The sequence below is a fragment of the Oryza sativa genome, chromosome 12 (genome assembly GCF_034140825.1).
Source record: "Oryza sativa Japonica Group chromosome 12, ASM3414082v1".
Classification (NCBI taxonomy): domain Eukaryota; kingdom Viridiplantae; phylum Streptophyta; class Magnoliopsida; order Poales; family Poaceae; genus Oryza; species Oryza sativa.
Window position 1 is genome coordinate 21,898,163 of NC_089046.1, and position 21,344 is coordinate 21,919,506.

At 40.2% G+C, this 21,344-nt stretch overlaps 4 protein-coding genes and 1 non-coding gene across 8 annotated transcripts; 1 reads left to right on the forward strand and 4 right to left on the reverse strand.

The window, feature by feature from the left end:
- Positions 1-68: 68 nt before the first annotated feature.
- On the reverse strand, positions 69-3,688 carry LOC4352409 (uncharacterized). Its single transcript, XM_015765065.3, has 8 exons — positions 3,176-3,688; positions 2,217-2,278; positions 1,883-2,119; positions 1,634-1,798; positions 1,506-1,555; positions 1,293-1,425; positions 789-826; positions 69-477 (listed from the first exon to the last, which is right to left on the reverse strand). Exons 1-8 carry the CDS (start codon positions 3,261-3,263, stop codon positions 381-383), a joined length of 870 nt encoding a protein of 289 aa, XP_015620551.1. The 5' UTR covers positions 3,264-3,688; the 3' UTR covers positions 69-380.
- Positions 3,689-3,774: 86 nt separating this feature from the next.
- TRNAP-AGG (transfer RNA proline (anticodon AGG)) lies at positions 3,775-3,846 on the forward strand. The gene has a single exon. It is a non-coding gene; the product is annotated as a tRNA-Pro (tRNA).
- Positions 3,847-4,539: 693 nt separating this feature from the next.
- On the reverse strand, positions 4,540-9,377 carry LOC4352411 (bifunctional 3-dehydroquinate dehydratase/shikimate dehydrogenase, chloroplastic). Of its 4 annotated transcripts, none has more exons than XM_015765198.3 (11): positions 9,073-9,377; positions 8,688-8,793; positions 8,119-8,337; positions 7,089-7,435; positions 6,928-6,991; positions 6,728-6,833; positions 6,507-6,647; positions 5,542-5,690; positions 5,292-5,454; positions 5,146-5,193; positions 4,540-4,788 (listed from the first exon to the last, which is right to left on the reverse strand). In XM_015765198.3, exons 1-10 carry the CDS (start codon positions 9,315-9,317, stop codon positions 5,147-5,149), a joined length of 1,587 nt encoding a protein of 528 aa, XP_015620684.1. In that variant the 5' UTR covers positions 9,318-9,377; the 3' UTR covers positions 4,540-4,788; position 5,146. The 4 variants fall into 4 exon arrangements, with proteins under 4 accessions (XP_015620684.1, XP_015620683.1, XP_015620681.1 ...); XM_015765197.3 differs by having other exon boundaries at positions 7,089-7,444; XM_015765195.3 differs by lacking the exon at positions 5,146-5,193.
- A 3,159-nt stretch (positions 9,378-12,536) lies between these two features.
- On the reverse strand, positions 12,537-13,978 carry LOC4352412 (uncharacterized). The gene is made up of 2 exons (XM_015762733.3): positions 13,719-13,978; positions 12,537-13,036 (listed from the first exon to the last, which is right to left on the reverse strand). The coding sequence occupies exons 1-2, from the start codon at positions 13,965-13,967 to the stop codon at positions 12,767-12,769; spliced, it is 519 nt and encodes a 172-aa protein (XP_015618219.1). The 5' UTR covers positions 13,968-13,978; the 3' UTR covers positions 12,537-12,766.
- Positions 13,979-14,637: 659 nt separating this feature from the next.
- Positions 14,638-17,638, reverse strand: LOC4352413 (acyl carrier protein 1, chloroplastic). Its single transcript, XM_015762734.3, has 4 exons — positions 17,477-17,638; positions 15,785-15,895; positions 15,158-15,280; positions 14,638-15,079 (listed from the first exon to the last, which is right to left on the reverse strand). The coding sequence occupies exons 1-4, from the start codon at positions 17,546-17,548 to the stop codon at positions 14,951-14,953; spliced, it is 435 nt and encodes a 144-aa protein (XP_015618220.1). The 5' UTR covers positions 17,549-17,638; the 3' UTR covers positions 14,638-14,950.
- Between the last annotated feature and the right edge of the window lie 3,706 nt (positions 17,639-21,344).

Here is a 21,344-nt window from a genome sequence, read left to right on the forward strand (position 1 = left end):
ATCTGTATGACAGTATGTTCATGTTCAGACTTCAGACAGGAGATTGAACATACAAGAGTTTTGGAAGATTTATTCAGAACAATTTCATGTATTAAACTAACTGAAACTATCATGTCTGCTTTCTTCCATATACCTTGTTTGTCAAATAATTGTTATTTGACAAGAAAGTGTGTAACTAAACTTTTGTAACAAATAGAATTACATCATTGAATTGCAAGAACAAAAATTCTGAGAGGAGTTAAAAGTTCAGATGGAATCCCCATCGATGAATTTTTCTGATAATGAATGCGGAAAATAATGCCTTGAATTAAAGGGGAAAAAAAATGCCCTCCGACTAAACATCTATTGGTCTGCATCTTCCTAGTCATGGAGTACTAGCACTAAATAGCAGTCATTCCTGCGAGTTCACGAAGCTTCTCACACACAACGAAGGTGATTGCTGTCTGAGGACCTAATCTTGCAAAGGTGGCAAACCCACTGAAAAATGAGAGAACTTGTCAGGAAATATTGGTAAAAGAACATACTATATGATTAGTGGGGATGATTAATTCATGTATAACATGTATGTATTGACAAACAGAACTTTAAATTTCTAACTTTTAATGCTCCAAAGCTTTAAATCGATGGATATGCATACATAAACAGAGATTTGGGTAGTAATGAATAAAGAGATGCCACTGATAATCTGCAATATTTTCTATAAGTATGCGAATAAAGCTACCATGGATTTATCCTTTCTAAGCTTAAATCGATTAAAAAATTATTAGCATGCTATGCGGGGAACCCACCCTTTATAAAGCGACGTTACACCCTCTGTCACCACAACCTGTAAACCAAGAAAGGCTGAGATATCAGAAGAACATCGAATGTGTATGAAATACATTAGCTGACGGATTAAAAAAAGGTCACATAAACCAAAGTTGAAGATTTAATTAGGTGTTTTAGATCTATAATTAAAGGAAATGGGCATATGATGAAACTTTTTATCCTTCATTTCAAACATAAATTATTCACAGCATATGCACTGCACATCATCCGACAATTTGTAGCAACCACCTCTTCTATTGCGCCCCTGCTAACTAATATCTCTCCATTTCTTTTGTTTGATGTGGGTTAGTTCAAAATTGAACTAATCAACGTCATATATTTGGAAACAGAGGTAGTATCTCAATCTGATGCTGCTTTTAGTGATGAATTTTAGCATTTTGCTAGCAGTTCCTTATTTTGGGTGAGGGCAAAGTTTGCTAACAGTTCCTAATTTCACAACAGAAACATAAGATCAGGACGAATACCTGATAACCACAATGGAAGCCATTCCTGTATACTCTGGCACCTTTGCACTCACGCTGCAACATTAACCTTGTTTTGATCATGTCTATAGGTGCAGTCACAAGAGTACTAGCTGTTCCCGCTACGCAACTCGACCTTTGATCAGACAGAAAATAGCTGTCAATTTATTTCATTGAAGGATAGTCATGGAAATGCAGGAAAAGAATTCACAGTACATGAGATGTAATTGGGGACCTTCTTCAAGTGGCGTCCACTTCAGCAATGCCTAAAGCAAATAGAGGAGAAAAAACATAAGCAGAGCTATTTAAACGGCTGGCAGAAGACGTACCAGAACGGTGCATACCTGCTTAGCCTCATCATAAGTAGCCATCTGTGATGCCGTGAGGCAGCCCGCCCTTGCCATTGCTGGGCCAACTCCTTTCCAAAGTGCTTTGACCCCTTCCTCTGCTACAATTTTCTTAAGCACCCCGATTGTACTGGTTCTGCTTGGACTCATTTGCGATCTCACCTATACAATGTGTTTAATCCATATCAAGTTCATATAACAAGTCATGGAGTTTTTTCTAATGAAGTACATACCTCAATAGCATACCTTCAAAACCTCTGTTGGATTTGTCAACGCAGTTGCTAGGGCGCCCGCAATTACTCCAGATGCAAACTTAAAAGCGAAGTTTGTTGATCCAAATGCATAATTGCAGACATATTTGCAGGGCTCATATAACCCTAATCGAAGGCCACCGTAGATGACAGATCTAGTCAATGCTGGTGCCAGTCCCAGGTAGAGTGATCGAGGCCCTTCCACTTGTACCATTTGTGTAAATATTGTCCCCTGACAGGTTGCAGTGTTTCATAGTATTAACATAGTTGGAAATAAATTTAGCATAGCAAACGTTATATATAGGATTATGTAGTGTGAGACTGAGTACCATTCCAACTAAGTTTCCTCTTTGCCCAGCAAGCTGCATTTGGAGCCTAACTTTGATAACATCTGCAGAAAAAAAAATGATATATAAGGAGTTACTTATGTCCCAGAGAAACAAATATATGCAAAGAAGAAAAACCATTTCTTTGCTATATTATCAGCATCGGCGCAGTTATAAGCAAATTGCCTCGATTTAATTCAGAAATATGTCCGTGGTTCTGCAAGATGAATAACGAATTTGCTTGTGTGTTCTCTACCTCTCTTCCATTTTAGTTAATATTATAACTTACTTTAACTCAACATTTGTACCACTTTTGTCTGTGATGCATGACAGTTACTCGGTATAGTAGATGAAACCGGTCTGTCACATTCTTCATTCATCATTTTTTTCTCTCAAAAAAGCAACAAGCTATGAAATATGTTTGAACATTGGAAGCTCACTTGGTTGGAAATTAGAATCTGAATCAAGAGCACAATTCCTTCAGTGCGATAAGCATCAACTTGCCAAGAAAATTGCACGGGAACACTCAATATTTCACACTAAATTACATCCATCCTTTCTCCAGTACTCATTTCACCTTGTTTCAGTTGGAATAAGATTACTATACCACCCCAAAACCAACCAAAACCAGTTCTTCTTTTTTCCTGGTTCACTCCACACAATCTACTCCACAAATTAACATCGCTTACATCTGATGGATGAAACTAAACCTGAATCATCAGCACCCCAATTTTGCAAGCCAATCTCCTTGCTCCCATTCCCCAATCCCACACTACTACTACTATACCTCACACTTCCAAGAGCTGATTAAACATGGCATAAAAAACCTAGCTAATTAAGCTCCAAATGCTCCACATCTCCTCCTCCTCCTAGGGTTTCCCCATTTCCATCCCCAACCTAACACAAGAACAACTAGGAGTAGCGTGCAAAGAGAAAGTAGGTGGGGGCTGACTGAGACTGACCGAGCGGGTGCGTGACGGCAGTGGCGGCGGCGACGGCGGCGCCGCTGGTGCCGAAGTGGTACAGCGCGCCGCCGTGCCCCGGCTGCATTCCTCTTCCTGATCTCGGATGGAATTCAATCAAATCGCCCTGGAAGGAAAAAAAGATCGGCGAGAAAGTAGAAAAAAAAAAGAGGAGAATTTTGTTTTCTTAGCTCTCGACCACGCGAGGCAGGGAATGAGGGAGGAGGAATCGATCGACGCGAGAGATAGTTTCAAGAAGCGAAGAAAAGAAGAAAAAAAAGATTGGACGGGATAATCTTAGTCCAAGAAGCAAAGGATTGGAGGAGAAGGAAGGAATCAAAGATCGAAGATTCAGAGGAGCAAGAAACTGGGATTCAAGAACAGAAAAAGGTGAGAAGAAGAAGAAGGAGAAGAAGATTGCGGTGGCAAATTCTGCTCCTATTCGCGTGGAGAATGCGAGGAAACGAACCCGGAGCGGGATATTCACGCACACCCTTCTCTTTTCCTGTGGGTGATTGCGTCGATGGCGATGCGGTAGTGAATTATTCGATGCGTTTTGTAAAGGAGAATAAATTTTGTTCTACGATGTTGACATCGAAGGGCATTTGGTCTAGTGGTATGATTCTCGCTTAGGGTGCGAGAGGTCCCGAGTTCAATTCTCGGAATGCCCCTATTATTTTTAGGTTTTTTTAATCTTGTTTTTCGTTCTTCACTTGCGCTTTCCTCTCGTCTTTTTCTGTTTTCATTGCGTTTTTCTCTCCCATTTTTCTGTTTTTCTTTTTGTATCTTCCTCTATCCTTTTTCCTTTTTTTTCACTTCTTCCCTTATCTTTTTTATGTTTTCAATTTTTGTCCGGAATTATTGCTCTTTTTTTTCATTACATTTTCCTCTCCCTTTTTTCTGCTTTTTTTTTGTTTCTTCCTCTATCTTTTTTTCTGTTCGTTTTTTTCCTTCTTCCTCTTATCTTTTTTCTGTCTTCAATTTTTTTCCAGAACTATTGCTTTTTTTTCCCTCTCCTCTTCTGCTGCTGCTGCTGCTTCTTCTTCTTTCTCTTCTTTCTCTTTTTTCCTTTTTTTTTTTTGTTATTGCTGTTGTTCAAATCCCTGGTTTGGTTGTCCCTGTAGCCATCTGGCATGGTATATTCTTTAGGGAAAAAAAGGTATATTTTATTCCTGCGAACCAAAACAGGCTAACATGGAAGGCAGCAAACTTTGTTCTCTGAAAGTTGGTTTTTGTACCATTCAGGTGGCACATGTTTAATTTTGTACTACTTAATACTCTCGAAAGTTTCGACAAAATTTCATGATTTACCCTCATGAAATCTCCAAACAAGCTTCCTTATTTGATCTTTGATGCAACCAATCTCCAAACAAGCTTTCCTTACCGATCTTTCATGCAACCATCTAGGGGCAAAAAAGAAACTTGTCCAATACAAAAATGTAATACAATTTGACAAAGTTTGAGTTGAAACCATCTCACGATCTACCCATAAATATAACGGTGAACTCAACCAGAGACTCACAAACGAGCCTTGTGTGCTGTGATCCCAGCTGCCTTCATTGCGTCAGGATTGTCCAAGGAATTCGCCAGTGCTCGGAATTTACAATCAACCACTGAAAAATAAAGATGATGACATTTCAGTTTTTTTTCTCTCCACTGGCAATGTTAGATGTTCGCAACCATTAAATTATTATTACAAGCATTTAACAGGTTTTGCAGCCTTGATAACATATAATCTCTCTACGAAGGTTGCGCTAGAATGTATCTTTGTTGAACACCAAGCTAATCAGAAATATGGTATAATATGTGAACATACTGATACTGAATCTTCACAATCAACAGGGTAATTGCAATAAAATGGAACCAATATCCGACATGGTTTACAAACAGCGGTTTCTAAAAGTTAAGGATGAACTAGAACCGATTTTGTAGACATTATGATCGAAGGGAAGGTTGCTCTTTGGACAAACCTTACTGTATCTTTGTCAGAACAATATCACGCATCAAGCTATCTGGAGCTGTATGACGAGGCATATGAAAAATAATGTAAGACATACTACTATAGAGGAGAGCTTGTGTGCTGGCATAAAGAAAAGGAAGAAACAAATGTAAATACCTGGCATGCCTGTAAAATGCTCAAATTGACCCATTGCTTGCCTTATGAACATCTCCAAACCGCTAACTACTGTGGCTCCACACTCTGCGGCCTCTCGGAGAAGTCTGGTCTCTTTTGGTGTATACACCGCGTCGAAGACAACGGCATAAGATTTAAGTGCTTGCTGCAAAATTATGATTTGTCATTACATGTAGCTATGAAGGCAGAAGGTACTGAATACAAATGTCATCAAGTAAGTCTAATTCAGAACCTTGGATAAAGGAGTTTCATTGACATTTGGATGCATTCCAATTGCAGTTGTGTTTGCAAGAATCATTTCTTCCTCTGGATGGTAATTTTCCAACTCCGCCAAAGTCAGAGCAGGCGCACCAAGTAAGTTGCCAAGTTCTTGAGCACGCGCTGGAAAATAGAAGGCATAAATATATGTTGAGTTCAGAACATCATGCTCATTGTCCTATCACACCTTTATCTTAACAAACCATTTGGCGGAAAATACAAATTTAAGAAAAAGAAACACTAACAAACTTAAGTACACAATAAATATCAATTAAAAGCCCGTAGTGCAAAGGTATCAACTGTTCCGTGGAGCACCCCAACTAGATTGCTCCAAACCAACCAACACATGAATATAGGCATGGGAGCTTTTGAAGAAAAAAAAACTAGTGTAAAATCATATGTTCTCCATCAGTTATAAAATTCAAATTTGAATTGGATCTACATATCCAGAAACAAAATCAAGTGTGTTCGAGGAAAAAAAAATCCAGAAACAAAAGGGACAAACCTCAGTGAACAATTTCCCTTTTTATTTTTCAGCAGAATTTTTCCTTTTTATTTCCTGATGTGTAATTTTAAATTTTGTGGAGTGATGGAGTACATCAAACTCTATGCTACCATTTTTATTTTCAAATCCTCATTATGACTATTTGCGCGTGTTTTGGTTGGTATGGAGCCCCAACTAACGTGTTCAATGGAGCGCTAGATATCTTGTCAGCATGTACTAGTTATAGCCAGGGTAGTAATTTTGGACCCAAAAGGTCTGAGCATTTTTACATGACCTTGCTACGAAAGGTTCTCAATAGTGAATACTTCTCAGAAACAACACACTTTTTTTTTGCCGGGACAGAAACAACACACTCAAAATTATTCAAATGGAATGGCACTGTTTATGGTTAAATTTAAATCAGTATAAAATGAAGTTATGGAAAATGTGCATACCAAAAGTACGGTTTGCTATTACAACTCGTGCTCCCTTCTCTTTTGCACCATAAGCTAGTGCTTTCCCTGCACCACCAGCTCCAATAACAACAAAAAGCCTCCCAGCCAATGGTGAAGTGGTAGTATCCGTTGGTTGCGAAGCTAAAAATTGATTTAGCACACACTTCAATGAATACTAATCAGCAAGATACTGGAATATAAAGTATTATGCGTGTAGAGACCTCTTATTCCATCCTCAATAGCAGAAATTGCACCAACATAGTCAGTATTGTAGCCTACAAGTTTTCCATTAGGTTTTCTGATGATTGTATTGACAGCTCCAATGTCCTGGACAAAATTATTGCTTACAAATGTTACTCTGGATTTATTGAAGGGTTCAAGAATATCCTAAATGGAAAAGCAAAAAAGCAGATAAAATCACCTTGGCGATAGGATCAACTTCATCACAGCACCTAACAGCAGCTTCCTTATGGGGAATTGTGCAACTGCAGTCCAAATAATTAGATGAAATGGATAATGGTTATACACATGGAGTATTAGAGCATGGGGTCAAGAAATAAAACTGAAACAGAAATTGTGTACCTAAAACCAGCAAACTCTGGTGAAGAGTATGTATTAAGAAAGTTAGCCAGGTCGTCCACCAAAAAGGGCACATATACAGCATTGAGACCCACTGATCTGAAAGCTTCATTATGCAAAATTGGGCTTTTACTGTGGCCAACAGGTTTTCCGATAATACCATACACCTTAGTATCTGGACCAATCTGTTTAATATTGTACACATTAATCAAGTCTGTTACTGTGGGCTGAGCAGGCGCAGATTCTTTTCCTTTTTCAAGAGAGCCAAAAGTAAGGTATCCTCCAAATTTGGGGCAGAGCACTCGAGAGATAAAACCTCTATCATTCATCACCAGTCCAATGATTGGCACCTGCTTTTCCTAATTCATTATTCAAATAAAACATATTGTGAATTAGGAATCATATTAAAGAACTTGAGAAATGAAGCATGGGCATCGGCATATAGCATAATATTTTTCTCAAATGTGAGAACTCCTGAATCAACAAGCTGTGCATTTTAAGTCCATTATCCTAACTAGCTACTCTACTCTATCATGTCTTAAAAGTTATATTACTGTATACTTTTGCTAACAAAAATAAAAGAAAGATGCCTTACACTAGATGACAAGGATTCAATCACCCGTGATGATTTATGTTTCTTATGTATGGGAAATTACACCTTCATTACAGTCCAACTGTGCACTAATAATCTGTGTGTAGAAGTAGCAACTATTCTAACCCTGGATACTGGCACACCTTATTACCGAGAGAGCCATTTTACCGACCTGCTTTTGAATGAAGAAATCCTTAGAATGTTAGCATGTTCATTACCAATTATTGTAGTGAGGATATGCTGATAATAGTGCAGATTTAACTAAAGTATAATTCTCATCGACAACTTAGCGTTTATAAAGCTAACGGCCAACGAGAGACTGCAAGCTAGCGAGGCAACAGAAAACAGATAAGTGGATTATATTCTCAATACAAGAAATAAATACCAAGACACTAACACCTATGGATATAAAACTTGAATAGAATCAGATGGTAAACTCACTTGGCAATGTACAAGTATTTGAAACATTTTTGCCACATCAACAATTTCGGTGGCGGTGGTTGCAATTTTCACTATGTCAGCTCCTGTTGCTTGTATCTGAGCCACCAAATTTTCGAGCTCCTCTGTTGAAGGAGTGTTCTCAAAGTTATGGGATGAAACAATAAGCTTACATGTTTCAGGTTTCTTTCCAGAAATGAGTTTCATAAATTTGTCAGCGACCTGCGTAACAAGAGGGTTACTATCAATTGATTTGTTGGTTTGGAATACACAGCTAACAAGTACAGCTTTTTCAATACTGATCATTTTACATAAGAGTTTATTTCAGTGATTTAGGAACTTGACATTGTAAGCTTAAACTGGCAGATAAATAAGTATCAGTATTGCAACCAAATGAAAAGGAACTTTTGATCTGGGTAAGAAACTAGACAGACTTACATTGTTCATTCCATTTAGCTTAAAGTAATGACAAATACTAAATCAAATCGCAAATATCTCTTTGAGAAGTTTGCGCACATGAATATACATAATCTTATGGTTCACAGAGAAAATGGAGTGAGGGTAAACCCAACCTTAAGCTCAATATCAACATATTCAGCCCCCATTTCCATTGCCAATAGAAGCGCCTCGAATCGTGGCTCGTCATCGCCTTCATATTCACCTCCTTCCCACTTCGGCCTACACAAGAAAAATCAAAAAAAATTGCTTAGCTTTTTAAATGCTGCAAACAATCCGAAATGTCCACAGGAGTAATAACCAGATGATACAATTCCCAAGTGCCTGTCTTATGATGACAGATTCTTCCTTCTCCATTCAGTTCTGCTGAATAAAACCTATTAATATCTAAATTCCCAAGATGCAATTCCGAATTGGAATCCACCGAGAAGTTCTCTAACATGTGCAGTGCAATTCCCCACCACACCACACCAACCTCGAGCGAGGGAGGAGGGGGCTCACCTGTAGGTGACGAGGGCGGGGAGCGGGCGCGGCTGCGCGAGGAGGACGGGGAGGTCCCGGCGGGGCGCGAAGCCGGCGAGGCGGTCGAGCCGGAGCTCCGCCACGTCGGCGCCGAGCGCCGCGGCGGCCGCCAACTCCGCCGCCATCTCCCGCGGCGCCCGCGCCGTCGCCGGCACGCAGAGCAGCGTCCTGGCCCGTGCCACCGCCGCCGCCGCCGACGGGGGCACCATCGCCGACGCCGACATCGCCGGAGCAGCAGGAGGAGGAGGAGGGACGGCCGCGTCGTGTGGCGGCTATAGTACGGTGGTTGGTGGAGTGGTGGGAATGGGGGTTTTATACTCTCTCGATTTTGGATGGTTTTAGACATTTTTTTAAGCTGGTTTTCATTAGCGTTTTTTTTTCAAACTGCTAAACGGGGTATTGATATCGTAAAAAACTCAATTAATTATGTACTAATAGCTTTCTTGTTTTTGTGTACCGTATTTAACAATTATATTCATCACTACCGGTGTGGCACGAATTCGATGTGGCATGTGACAACAAAGCACACCAGATCCAACGTGGGATAGGAGAGGTTGACACGTCAGATGATGACATTGTGAGAGCATGTTTACCATAGTACCATAATAGGCTCATGTATCATAGAGGTGTGAAAACCATTACATTCACATTGTTGACTTATTGTAAGACAAGATAACTGATTTTATAAAGATAACGCTTCTAGCTAGGTTTGAATGTGTCGATTTTTATTAGATTTGTAGTATTTTTCTATTATTAACTTTGAGAGTAAAACTTTCATGATGGATTGTTTTTAGAAATATCTCTGTTGGTGGCTGTTTATATTCGTAGAACTACAGCCGCCTAATGCTTACCTTGAAGGGAAAGAGGCGGGCTATGATTTTCTTATCCAATTAACCCCACAGCCAAGCTAAGCTATTTTTGTAACCTGTTACTACCTTCATCCTGAAATATGAGTAATTGACCTATAAATCAATCATGCATCCAAATCTTATCACCGTCATAGCCATCGAAGCCAATCTGATAAAGACTACGCCACACTAGTAAGGGAATATTCAATATGGGGCATCCACGAAGGTTGTGACATCTAGGATGATGTCATTGCATTCCATCCTGAACTAGGTTTTACGTGGAGAGCTCACCTTGAGACACAAAGGTGATAGAGAGGGTGAACAACATCTGAAAGAAAAGTATGTGCCATCTATAGACGTCACGATTTTGGTGCTTCCACTAGCGTTGGCACCCTTGACCTAGATCGTAGCATGTGCAAGTGCAACCTCCTCCACCCTCTCTCGTGTGTGATTATTATGACGCTAAACCAAACGTACCATGACACCATCTAGCGATTTTTCTTATGCGACTTCCACTTAGTATATTTTTTTTCTTATGTGAGTTACACTTGTACATAAATGTTACTTGTTTGTAAACTTAAAAAATACATGCTACAAGTCCAAAAAAAATAGCAAGGGAAAATCCCTACATCCATTAATAGAAAATGAATGGTTGCTCTTTTCATGCCGTCGGGAATGGAAGAGGCTCACGTCCCTCTGACTTTACGTCAGAGGAGCTCCGTCTGCCGGGAATAGCCCTTTGTACCCCATTCTTTTCCTTTGTTTCTCTTTTGTATTTGGTTGTGAGTTGGCTTTGTGAGGCAATATCCTTTAATCTTAATACAAAAATACGTAAATCATTTGCGTATTTTGTAAAAAAGAAATAGAGGTTACCAGATCCAGCTAATGAGAGATAAAACTAAGCACAATTTCTTTTTTTTTCCTCATCCTAACAACCGATCAAGAGGGTGCTAGATTGGGATGAAAACGGAGCGGATAGTTTCCGTCCGATCCGGACAAAAACGGATACGGATACCTTTCGGATCGGATAATTCTCGGATAGTTCAGATATGGATACGAATACGGATATTTTCTCCCGGATACGAATACAAATATGGTATCAGGGATTCCGTCGGATACGGATAATAATTCGGATATCCGGTGAACAGTGCTATTCGGATATCCGCAGGACCCATGAGACATACCCCATTTTTTTCTAACTCTATAACCTTCAATATACCTTTATAGATTTTTAATAGTAGTTTATCTCTTAACACTAGTCCATACTATTAATATTATTTAAATTTTAAAAAATATTTATAAATTATACCTCATTTTATATAAAATGAGCTAATTATATATGTTGATATTTGTTTCTATTAGAAGTTGAGTTGGTTTTCGTGTTCCGAGAAAAAAATGTTTCCGTATTCGTGTCCGATCATATTCGATTCTTATTCGTATTCGAGATAATCCGTATTTGTTTCCGTATTCGAGCTATCCATATTCGTTTTCCTATCCGGTAAAAAATATGAAAACGAATATGGTATGAGCATTATCCGTTCGTATCCGCTCCGTTTTCATCCCTAGCGCTAGAGACTCGAAGCATCCCAGAGATAGAGAAGCAGAGCAACAACTTGTGAAGCAGAAGTTCTCCCTGAAGACCTCTAGCATGGCATCCATCAACACTGCAAAACTAAAAAATAGATTCAACCTAATTTTTTTTTACGGGGAGATTCAACCTAATTTGATTTAAGGTTCAACCCATCCCATCTATCAAACCAAACACACGATTACATCTCACTAATTTCTTTTACTTTTTTCCCTCTTTTTTCCCCTCTTATCATTTTCCCATTCTTTTCTTGTGCCCCACCCCGAGTTTTCATCATGAAGGGTGTCTGGCTAGGAGCAAGAAGGGGGACATACAAGGGCAGAATAAAAAGGACAGGACCAGACACGTGGATGAAAGGGAGAGAAGAGGACTGGCTTGACAAGGATAAAAGGAAAAAGAAGGAGAAAAAGGAGGAAAAAGGAGACAAAGAGGTGATGCCATATTGCATTTAGAAATGGTGCATAGGGGTGTGTTCGATAGCACAGGTTACCAACCGGGGCAACAGTACGCGCGGAAAACGGAGCGGTCTATTAACGTGTGATTAATTAAGTATTAGCTATTTTTTCAAAAATGGATTATTTTGATTTTTTTAAGCAACTTTCGTATATAAACTTTTTTTTAAAAAAACGCACCGTTTAGTAGTTTGAAAAACGTGCGCGTGAAAAACGAGGTAGATGGGTTGAAAAAAGAGGTGCCGAACACACCCGGGCGTGTTCTATACTTCTCCTTTTTCAAATTTTACTTTCTCATTTTTCACATGCACGCTTTCTGACTAAACGATGCGTTTTTTTTCCAAATATGTTCTATAAGAAAGTTGTTTTAAAAATTCATATTAATCACTTTAAAGTTTTTTAAGTTAATACTTAATTAATTAGGCGCAAATGAATCGCTCCATTTTCCGTGTGCAGGGGAGAAATTTCCAAACGGTACATTCAAACACAGCTTTAGGGTTAACACAGTCTAAAAATGCATTTTTTGAGTTTATCGATCAAATGTCACCCGTAAAATAAGTTTAAGAACCATTAGCGTATTTTACTCAAAATCGCATGTGACTGTTGCAAGTACTTACAAGTTACAATTACATGATCACATCATCTTTCAATTTTCTCAACCAAGCGCCCGCCCAGGCACACAAAGAAACCTGATGAACTCAATTCAGTAGACAAAGATCTGAGATGCCAATTCCCTGCTAGGATGGTTCAAAAGCAAAACCCATCTAGCAATTGCTTGGCAATGATCAGTCATCAGATGATGACTCCATCCTCTGCGATATCAAACTCACCGCGGCATTGGCAGCCGAGAACGCGCCGTGGAAGCTCTCCTTGTATGACAGCTTCTGCAGATCTCCCACCATCTTCAGCAAGATCTCTCCCAGGTCAGACTCTTTCGCCGTCAGGGACTCGTAGAATGACCGCGCAGCGGTGTTGCTGATGTCCACATTGGCTGGCTCCGGGCAGTACTCGTCGTCGAGCCACTTGTGCAGTGTTTCCCTCAGCCATTCGGATTCCTGTTGAGAAGTAGAAGTTAATCTCACATATGGTAAACACCAAGATTTCATAACTGCAATGGAGTTGTCATATAGGCACAAGGGACAAATCATCTGTATAATTCGGTATAGGGCAAGCAAGCTGTGGAATCAAACAACAGGGTTTCAGCTAAGAATAAATGCCATTTGTGTTAATATGATCTACTTTCCTATTCAAATCATAATATAAAGGTTATTCACAAGCATCGTTATTTATGCATACAATGCAAAGTTTCCAATTAAGCATCGATTTCTTCGGAACAGGCCATAGGACATCATAGCTTGAATCAGAGACCACAGAGTGACAGGAAAAAAAATGCATTGTTGCATTCAAACAGAAGATAAATGTAAGCAACCAGATGCTCACAAAGCGCATACATTAACACATTGTGATTTCAGGACTAGCATAACACATTCATGTGCACATTTGTTCACTGAAATACCATAACATTTCAAGTTGAACTGCAAGTAATCTGACAGGGCACTACAACTACATTATGTTAAAGTTCCTTCAGAAAGCATGAATTTGCAATTCAAAATTAAACCTACTACCGATTACTGAACCCTAGATTAGCAGCAGCGATATCCAAGAAAAGGATGAAAACCACACTAATCACCCACAAAGTCAGCTACAGAATCGAGGAGATGGGTTCTTGGACTGGACCTGCGCTGCTCCTGCAGGGGTGAGCCAAGAACCGGGCACCCTCAGCTCCTGCACGCGGCTGTCCTCCTCCTCCCCGCCGCCGCCGCCGCCGCTCGCGCGAGGTGCCGGGAGAATCCGTCGTGGAGAGGAGGCCGAGAATCCGGCGAGGTTGAGCCGGGAAGCGATGAGAGGTTGCGCCCTTGAGGTGGGAGAGGCGCGGCCATGAGCGTGAGCGAGGAGAGGGGAAAGGACGGAGGTGGAAGATGACATTTTTTTTCCCTTTTCTTTTCGCAGGTTTGTGTTGTTCAGATATTCTGCCTCTGATATTTTCTCCTTTTTTTTCAATTTTCATTTTCAGATGTTCTGGCTTAGGTTTTGGCTGTAGTTTTCCAAACTTTTCTATTCATTCTGGTTTTATTTGCTTGAATTTGTATGATTCAAATGGAAATTATGTGGATTCCCGCATTTAGGCCATGCACTTTTCTGTTTTCGTTTGCACGTTTCCTAAGCTACTATACGTTTTCTAAGCTACTACACGTCGCGTTTCGTGCAAAAGATACTACCATATAAATTTTTCACGGAATACCTCTCTAAAGCAAATTTTTAACTTTGTAGTAGTTAATTTATTCGCGTATACCCTCAAATAACTATCTAGATTATCCAAATCCATCAATTTCAGCTATCTAGCCCTCAAAAAAGCCAATTTTGTTTCCTCCAACATAATATTTTTCTAATTTTCATTCAATCAGATGTGTGGTGGATAGGTGGTTGCTTACCACAAGATTGTCATCCACATCAAACACAAACCCATGAGTTCAGGAGCTGCATTTCCTGTCCACAAATCTACCATTACATCATCTCATTCAGATTTTCATAGTTTCAGACCATGAAAACGCTGTAGCCTGTAAGCCTCCTCAGAGACCCAAGAGGGATGAACCAGTGACTCTTGACAAGTTATTAGTATTAATTTTTCTTCAGCAGTATACAGTACATGAAATGGAAGTGGCACAGAACAAGTGGTCTCAATTAATTTCCCTCATGTAGCCTTTGGAGTACAAAACCCTACCTTCAATGATCAAGGAAAGAATAAATGGGGTAGCAGGAATGACTGAACATACAATACAGATAGAATGCAAAGTTGGCCATAAATTTTAGAAGAACGTATTCTCTCCCGAAACGCAATTGCGAGATCAAAACATAGCAGCAGCCCTTTGGCGTTTCCGAAAGGGCTGATGAATTGAGGTGCATGGTTTTTATGCAGCCTTCTCCAGCACGAGCTTCTCGATCAGGTTTGCTGCATCTTGAACAGTTGCGATGTCCTGCGCACTTGTTTCGTCGACAGTGATGTTGAATTCCTCCTCGAGGCCCATCACAATCTCAACCTACAAAGGAGATTTGGCATCACTGTAATTGCGCCGTATTATCGGAAATGCTGCTTTTGTTTGGCTGACAGGGATTACCGTATCCAGTGAATCAGCACCGAGTTCAGAGAATTTTGATTCACCAGTGACAGCAGTTCCCTCAGGGAGTGCCAGCTGTGTCTTAACTATGTTGCAAACCTTGTCGACTGTCTCTTTCTTAGCCTGCTCAACATAATGGTGAATATCAACAGTATTCCAAATTGGTTCTCACTGTTTTAGTGTTGTCTAACCTAGCAAATTATTACTAGTTTCCAGGAAAAATGGTAGAAGATTTGCGCTCTTTATCTGACTAACTAGATAACACACATTGTCCATGAAAACTTTAGCTACGTCAAAGTGTCTGGTTCGTATTTATAGAGTGGGGTTAGCCTTGATGAATCTAGGCATCAAGAAAGCACTTGATCAAGTGCAAATGAACTAGGCGCCTATGCATCAATAGAACAATAAAAGAACCATGCCAAGAACTCAAGATGAACTCCTATTTAATTATCTATTTACTGCTGATTCACTAGATATTCCAAAATCTAAACTAGTTTGGAATAGGTAAACAATTGCTCCAGACACCTATGAAGGTTCTTGAAGAACACATGTGCATAACAGAAAAATGTGCAAATAAACTCAATACATTGGTAGAACAATTGCTAATAGGAGAAAACCTTAGCATACCGAGCAGCAAATCTTAAAACGAAGCTGACTTGGCCTTGAACGAATGGACATAAAACTTATTCTCTGGCTGTTGAAGGAAACTGAGCTCCGTCTCGAAATTACATTAGTCACCTGAAATGCACATCAACAAATTGCTGGTGTAACTGGAATATTCATATGCACAGAAGATGATGAGGGTACTACAGTGGAAACTGGAAAGTATGAACATATGACATCAAACTAACAATTTTTACTTTGCTCAAACAAATGCTAGTTCGCTCAAAACTTTTGAGTGCTTGAACACAAGATTGCAATGCGACAAATATACATTCAGACCCTTTGTTAAACAGATTACTTCAAGTTTTTTTTCTACTGGATGCTCCCACTGTCCTCACAAAAAAAAAGTGCTCCTACTGGATGAGCAATAAAAAAGGAGAGTAGATTGGCAACTAGGCTCATTTGTGAATCTAAATGCTCGCTAACCTCACTGACAAGAAGCTGGAAAACAATAAAAAAATTAACATAATTAAGCTCTCAAAGCCAATATATCTACAGCACAAAACATGAATTATCACTGACTTTTGACATTAGCCCCCTAGGAAGCAACCAGCACTTGTAAATCTCTGGTGAACAGAACTTATCTGGTCTACGGTTAGAAATAACTTAACATGGACAATACACAAGGATGCCAAACTTTTCAATCACCTCTGGTTTCACGTGTTGAAACCTAGGTATACATGTGGAATCCCATGAAGCAGGACACTCCAGGTCCACCAAGATGCACATGAAAATATTAGTCTACACTTGTAACAAGAAAGGACCGACTTTTCTATTCAACTGATGCATCAACATTGATGTGGAGAAGCCAAGTGTTGATAAAGAATATTTTTTAAATTTCAGCAAGATCTAAAGCATGTGCTGCCATTTGCTGTCCTTAAGTGGTTTCTCAGAGCTTTTACAGTGTCTTCCCAACTAGGCTGCATTAGAATTCATAAATTTTGTCTTAAAATAAGTCCAACGGGGGATCCAATCCAGTTACAGTGCCCGTGTTACTTTAACTATGACAATTTCGGAATCTTTGCAGTTTGCACTAAAATAAAGAGGAAATGTGAGCAATTGAGCTTTTTTTCCATGACGCTTAACTTCCATCAATCTCAATCCAAGGCTAATTAACCTTGTAGCTTATGTAAAGCATTTGAACCTGCACAATTGTAAATTGTAATCACACTTGCGCGATAACCTACTACTAAGCACTGCCTATGCTATACTGTTTTTGACATGTACTAATCATAGACAGATTCCCCACAATAGGAATAATATATGACATGAAGGATAATACTACAAGTTTTGCAATCTGCATCAAGCAGGGAAGGAACCTATCAAGAAATCGAGTAATGCTACCCAGAGAAACTAATCCAATCGGAAGCTGCCACTAAATCATCATCATCCATACATCAAGCCAATCCAAGCCAAGAACCAATCCAAAAGAATGAAACCAGTTCACCACCCCTCAAACCCTCATGAATCACAGCCTAAAACTCAACAAATCTGCAGAACAAATTGCAAACCCCCCCCCCCCCGGGCAAAAAAAAAAAATCAAGAAACAGGGCATACATATGATACACCAGGCAAGCTGAAGTACTGAACGAACCCCAAGAAATCAAAAAGCAGCTACAACTAAAAGAAGTGGTGGGCTTAGCGCAGGGCACAAACCTGTCCGGGCAGTCGCCGGCGTGCGGCGGGCGGCGAGAAGGACGAGGCGGCGGCGGCGAGGGAGTGCGCCATGGGAGGCTGGGCTGGCAGCTTAGCTGAGGTAGGGGCTTTCTTGGCTCGCGAGCTAGCTACCACGCAGACGCAGTAGTGGCATTATAGCTCAGGTAAGGAGATAAATAGATTGAATAGATAATAGGATAGAGGAGAGAACACAGTCCAAGAAAGCGGTAGATGCAGCTTGCGTTGCGTTGCCTCCATCAACGAAAATGGCAAAAGATGAAAGGAAATTATGCTATTACTAGAACAGGGGTGAATAGTCAAAGTGGTCCTCCAAATTTCATCTGAGGCTCAGTTTAGTTCTTAATGTTTCAATCTATCCATATTAATCCTTCAAGTTTTCATTTTAGTTCAAATTTATCCTTGAATTAACAACTCTATTTATAAGAGAACACTTATACCCATAATCATTCACATATATAAGAGAAAAATTACATGCTTGATTTTTTATAGATAATACATAGTATATTATGTAAAACAAAAAAAAATTATGTACTAGCAAGTGTACACGATAACAATTGCTTAAGTTTCATGTGCACATGTTGAAATAATGAGAAGTACATCTGTAATGTATTTATTCATGTTGACTTTCTCTTTTATAGTATATAGTTGTATACAAATTAAGGGCAAAAATGATATTCTTTAATAGAAATATTGACTAAAAATAGCCATATGACATATTAAATGGGCCCAAGGATGATTTCAAGCCAAAACAAATATTTGGAGGAGCTATGTGGACAAAATGAAACGTGAAGGACCAAATTGAGCCTGAAAGGGTCAATTAGGCCTAGAAGGGGGGTGAATAGGCTAATTTAAAACTTAAGAAATGTGGAAGCAGTAATTTTCGGAGCTAGGCTGGGAATTTTCGGAACTTCCGAAAATGCACAGAGCAGCGCACACACAAAATGAAAACTCTAGATCTACAAGACTATAACAGGAAATACAAGGCACAATCAGCAACTAGACCAATAGCGGCACAAGCAAGCAAAGTTAGAGGAGAGGGATGAAGAAATTTCACCAAGATGTAGCTCCCAAAGTTGTTCCCCGGAGTTCAAATCCTTGAGGGGATTCTACTCTCTGTTGAGGAGCTCACTAAGAGCCGGGTCTTAGCTAACCCTTTCCTCAAGAGGTTGTATTAAGCACTCCTCCTTTCACTAAGAGGTATCTCTTCCCTTGCGAAGGCGAGATCCGGCCTTCACAAACTTCTCCCGGCCAACCACAAGTAGATCGGTGGCTCGGGAGTGACACCTAGCCGTCTAGGAGTCCTCAACCTCCAAAAGTAAAAGATGATGCAAAGAACTCCCGGAGATGATGCAAGTGCTCACAAATCTTCACAAAGACCACAAGAAGCACCCACACAAGCTCGAATCCACACTCTCACACACACACCAAATCCAAATCAAACACGGGTGGAGAGATGAATCGAGGAAGCAAGGCTCAAATGAACGAGAGAGAGAGAGAGCAAGCCAAGGGCATAAATAATTGGAATGGAACCAGCAGCCCTCACAAGTAAGGGGAGGTGGGTATTTATACCCACAGCACAAATCTGCCCGTTGGAGTGCAACAAAAGGGATTTTCGGAACTTCCGAAACAATTTTCGGAACTTCCGAAAATTCCAGATTTGAGAAAAATTGAAGTCAACGCCCATTTTCGGAACTTCCGAAAATACTTCTGAAAGTACTTCCGAAAATTTCCAGAACGCTTCTGTGTATTTTCGGAACTTCCAAAAATTTCCAGAACACTCCAAAAGAGAAAAGCTTCGAAGAAAAATTGATTTTGAGCACACGCATCACTCCTTATATGTCTATGCATCATCCCCCTTAATAGTATGGCTTTCCTACGACACAATGCGAGGAAAAAGATACAATATACCATTTGATCATTGCCGCATTGCATCGCGATGTCGCATTCACGGGATATGCATTGTATTACAACGTGTTGAGGACTTAACAACCTTCACATTTGCTTGAATAAAAATGTTAGTCCTCTCTAATCGCATTGTAATCAATCATCAAAATCATTAGGAGCCTAGATGCACTTTTAGAGCCTTCGGTGAAACTTGAGGGACTAAATTAGCTATTCACCCTACTAGAATACTACTAGTAGCTTGTTGCTGCCAGGCACCGTTCTTTTCGGCAACTTACATAAGTACAACTATTCATTAGGAGAGGTCACATCCCACATTTTTTTCAGAGAGAGACTAGAGGACAAGATCCTGTTAGGACGGGATACTTAAAGTGACTCCTCCCCTTTCTTTCCTCTGTATAGCTGAGCTTGCACGTCTTTTCTCCTTGTCTTGCTAGCCAGATCAACAGAAGGAAAGGGAGGAAACACATTGAGGAGGGGAAGGAATGAGAGGATAGAAGATGGCAACAAGAGGTTCGTTGGCCGGGCACGACGACGATGGCATGCGCTCCCTCCTCACACCTGGTACCTATGGGTGTTCTGGCTGGTACCTGGTACCTTGGATACCGGCTGGTCTCTAGGTATCAGACCTTGGTACCTGGGTACCATGCCTAATACTTGTGGGTATGAGCCATGATTCCTCCCTCCTTACACCTGGCACCTATAAGTGTTCTGGCTGGTACCTGATACCTTGGGTACTAGCTAGTACCTAGGTATCAGACCTTGGTACCTGGGTACCAGGCCTGATACTTGTGGGTATTAGCCATGATACCTCCCTCCTTACACCTGGTACCTATGAGTGTTCTGGCTGGTACCTGGTACATTGGGTATTAGCTGGTACCTAGGTATCAGACCTTGGTACCTGGGTACCAGGCCTGATACTTGTGGGTATCAGCCATGATTCCCTAAGGTACCAGGCATGATACTTGGTATCAGCCATGATACCTCCTGATACCAGTCAAGAATGACTTATTTCCATGGTGGCCGCCTCGTCTCCAACGTCGTTGTCGCTCCCTTCTCCCTCTTCACAACCTTGGCTCCCTTCTCCTCTTCCTCCTCCTCCTCCTCCGCCACCACCCCCATAACCGGACGCTTCTCTAGGGCGCCCACGAGACCACCACAACCACCTCCGTCTCCCCCACCTTCGCCGGGAGAGACCCTCATGACCGGGGAGTAGGGAGGAAGGTGGAAGATGGAGAGAAAGAATCGGAGAGAAAGGAGGAGGAGAAACGGATCTGTGGAGAAGAAATGGATCTCGGGTGTATCCCGTCCCCACGAGATTCCGTCCACTAGTTTTTCTCTTTTTTCTAGGTTGTTTTTTTTAACGGAGGGAGTAGTTTTCTTGTTTTTATTATCAAATTACTATACCGTACATTCTATGTAATATATATATATATATATATATATATATATATATATATATTGCAAAAAATTAAAATCATATAAATATAAAAATAGAATGCTCTCGATATGTAGGTTCCGTTTTTGTAAACATATCTCCAATCCGCCTAGAGGAGAGATGTCTTTTATTTTCAGATTTGCTAAAAAAATCCGCCTAGAGGAGAGGTGCCTTTTATTTTCAGATTTTTTGTCAAAAAAATAGTCGATTTTGTGACAGTACGATTTACATTAAGGCGCCGTTACGGAGAGTCGAATGGAGACCTTCGAAGTCGCAGACAGAGCTCCTAACCAACCGAGCACGGTATTGGCATTCACTTTATTGCCAAAACAAATTAATATTGAATTTTGAAGTACTTATACACTAACCACACCCCCACTTACATTCACTTACACAACACTTACACTATAATTACATATGTAATTTATTCACTTACACGGCACTTATACAACACTTACACTATAATTACATATGTAATTTAGGAACTTATAATGTAAATACATGCTG

Coding starts and splice junctions, on each gene's coding strand:
- LOC4352409 (XM_015765065.3), bottom strand. CDS start 3,263: ATGCAGCCGGGGCACGGCGGCGCGCTGTACCACTTCGGCACCAGCGGC. Junction 1,556..1,633: donor CTTATGATGAGGCTAAGCAG/GTATGCACCGTT, acceptor TATTTGCTTTAG/GCATTGCTGAAGTGGACGCC. Junction 478..788: donor GTAACGTCGCTTTATAAAGG/GTGGGTTCCCCG, acceptor CTCATTTTTCAG/TGGGTTTGCCACCTTTGCAA.
- LOC4352411 (XM_015765194.3), bottom strand. CDS start 9,317: ATGTCGGCGTCGGCGATGGTGCCCCCGTCGGCGGCGGCGGCGGTGGCA. Junction 6,648..6,727: donor TATTGAGGATGGAATAAGAG/GTCTCTACACGC, acceptor ATCAATTTTTAG/CTTCGCAACCAACGGATACT. Junction 5,455..5,541: donor ATGAAACTCCTTTATCCAAG/GTTCTGAATTAG, acceptor ATAATTTTGCAG/CAAGCACTTAAATCTTATGC.
- LOC4352413 (XM_015762734.3), bottom strand. CDS start 17,548: ATGGCGCACTCCCTCGCCGCCGCCGCCTCGTCCTTCTCGCCGCCCGCC. Junction 15,281..15,784: donor GTTTTAAGATTTGCTGCTCG/GTATGCTAAGGT, acceptor TATGTTGAGCAG/GCTAAGAAAGAGACAGTCGA. Junction 15,080..15,157: donor GTGCTGATTCACTGGATACG/GTAATCCCTGTC, acceptor TCTCCTTTGTAG/GTTGAGATTGTGATGGGCCT.
- LOC4352412 (XM_015762733.3), bottom strand. CDS start 13,967: ATGTCATCTTCCACCTCCGTCCTTTCCCCTCTCCTCGCTCACGCTCAT. Junction 13,037..13,718: donor CCCCTGCAGGAGCAGCGCAG/GTCCAGTCCAAG, acceptor ACTTCTCAACAG/GAATCCGAATGGCTGAGGGA.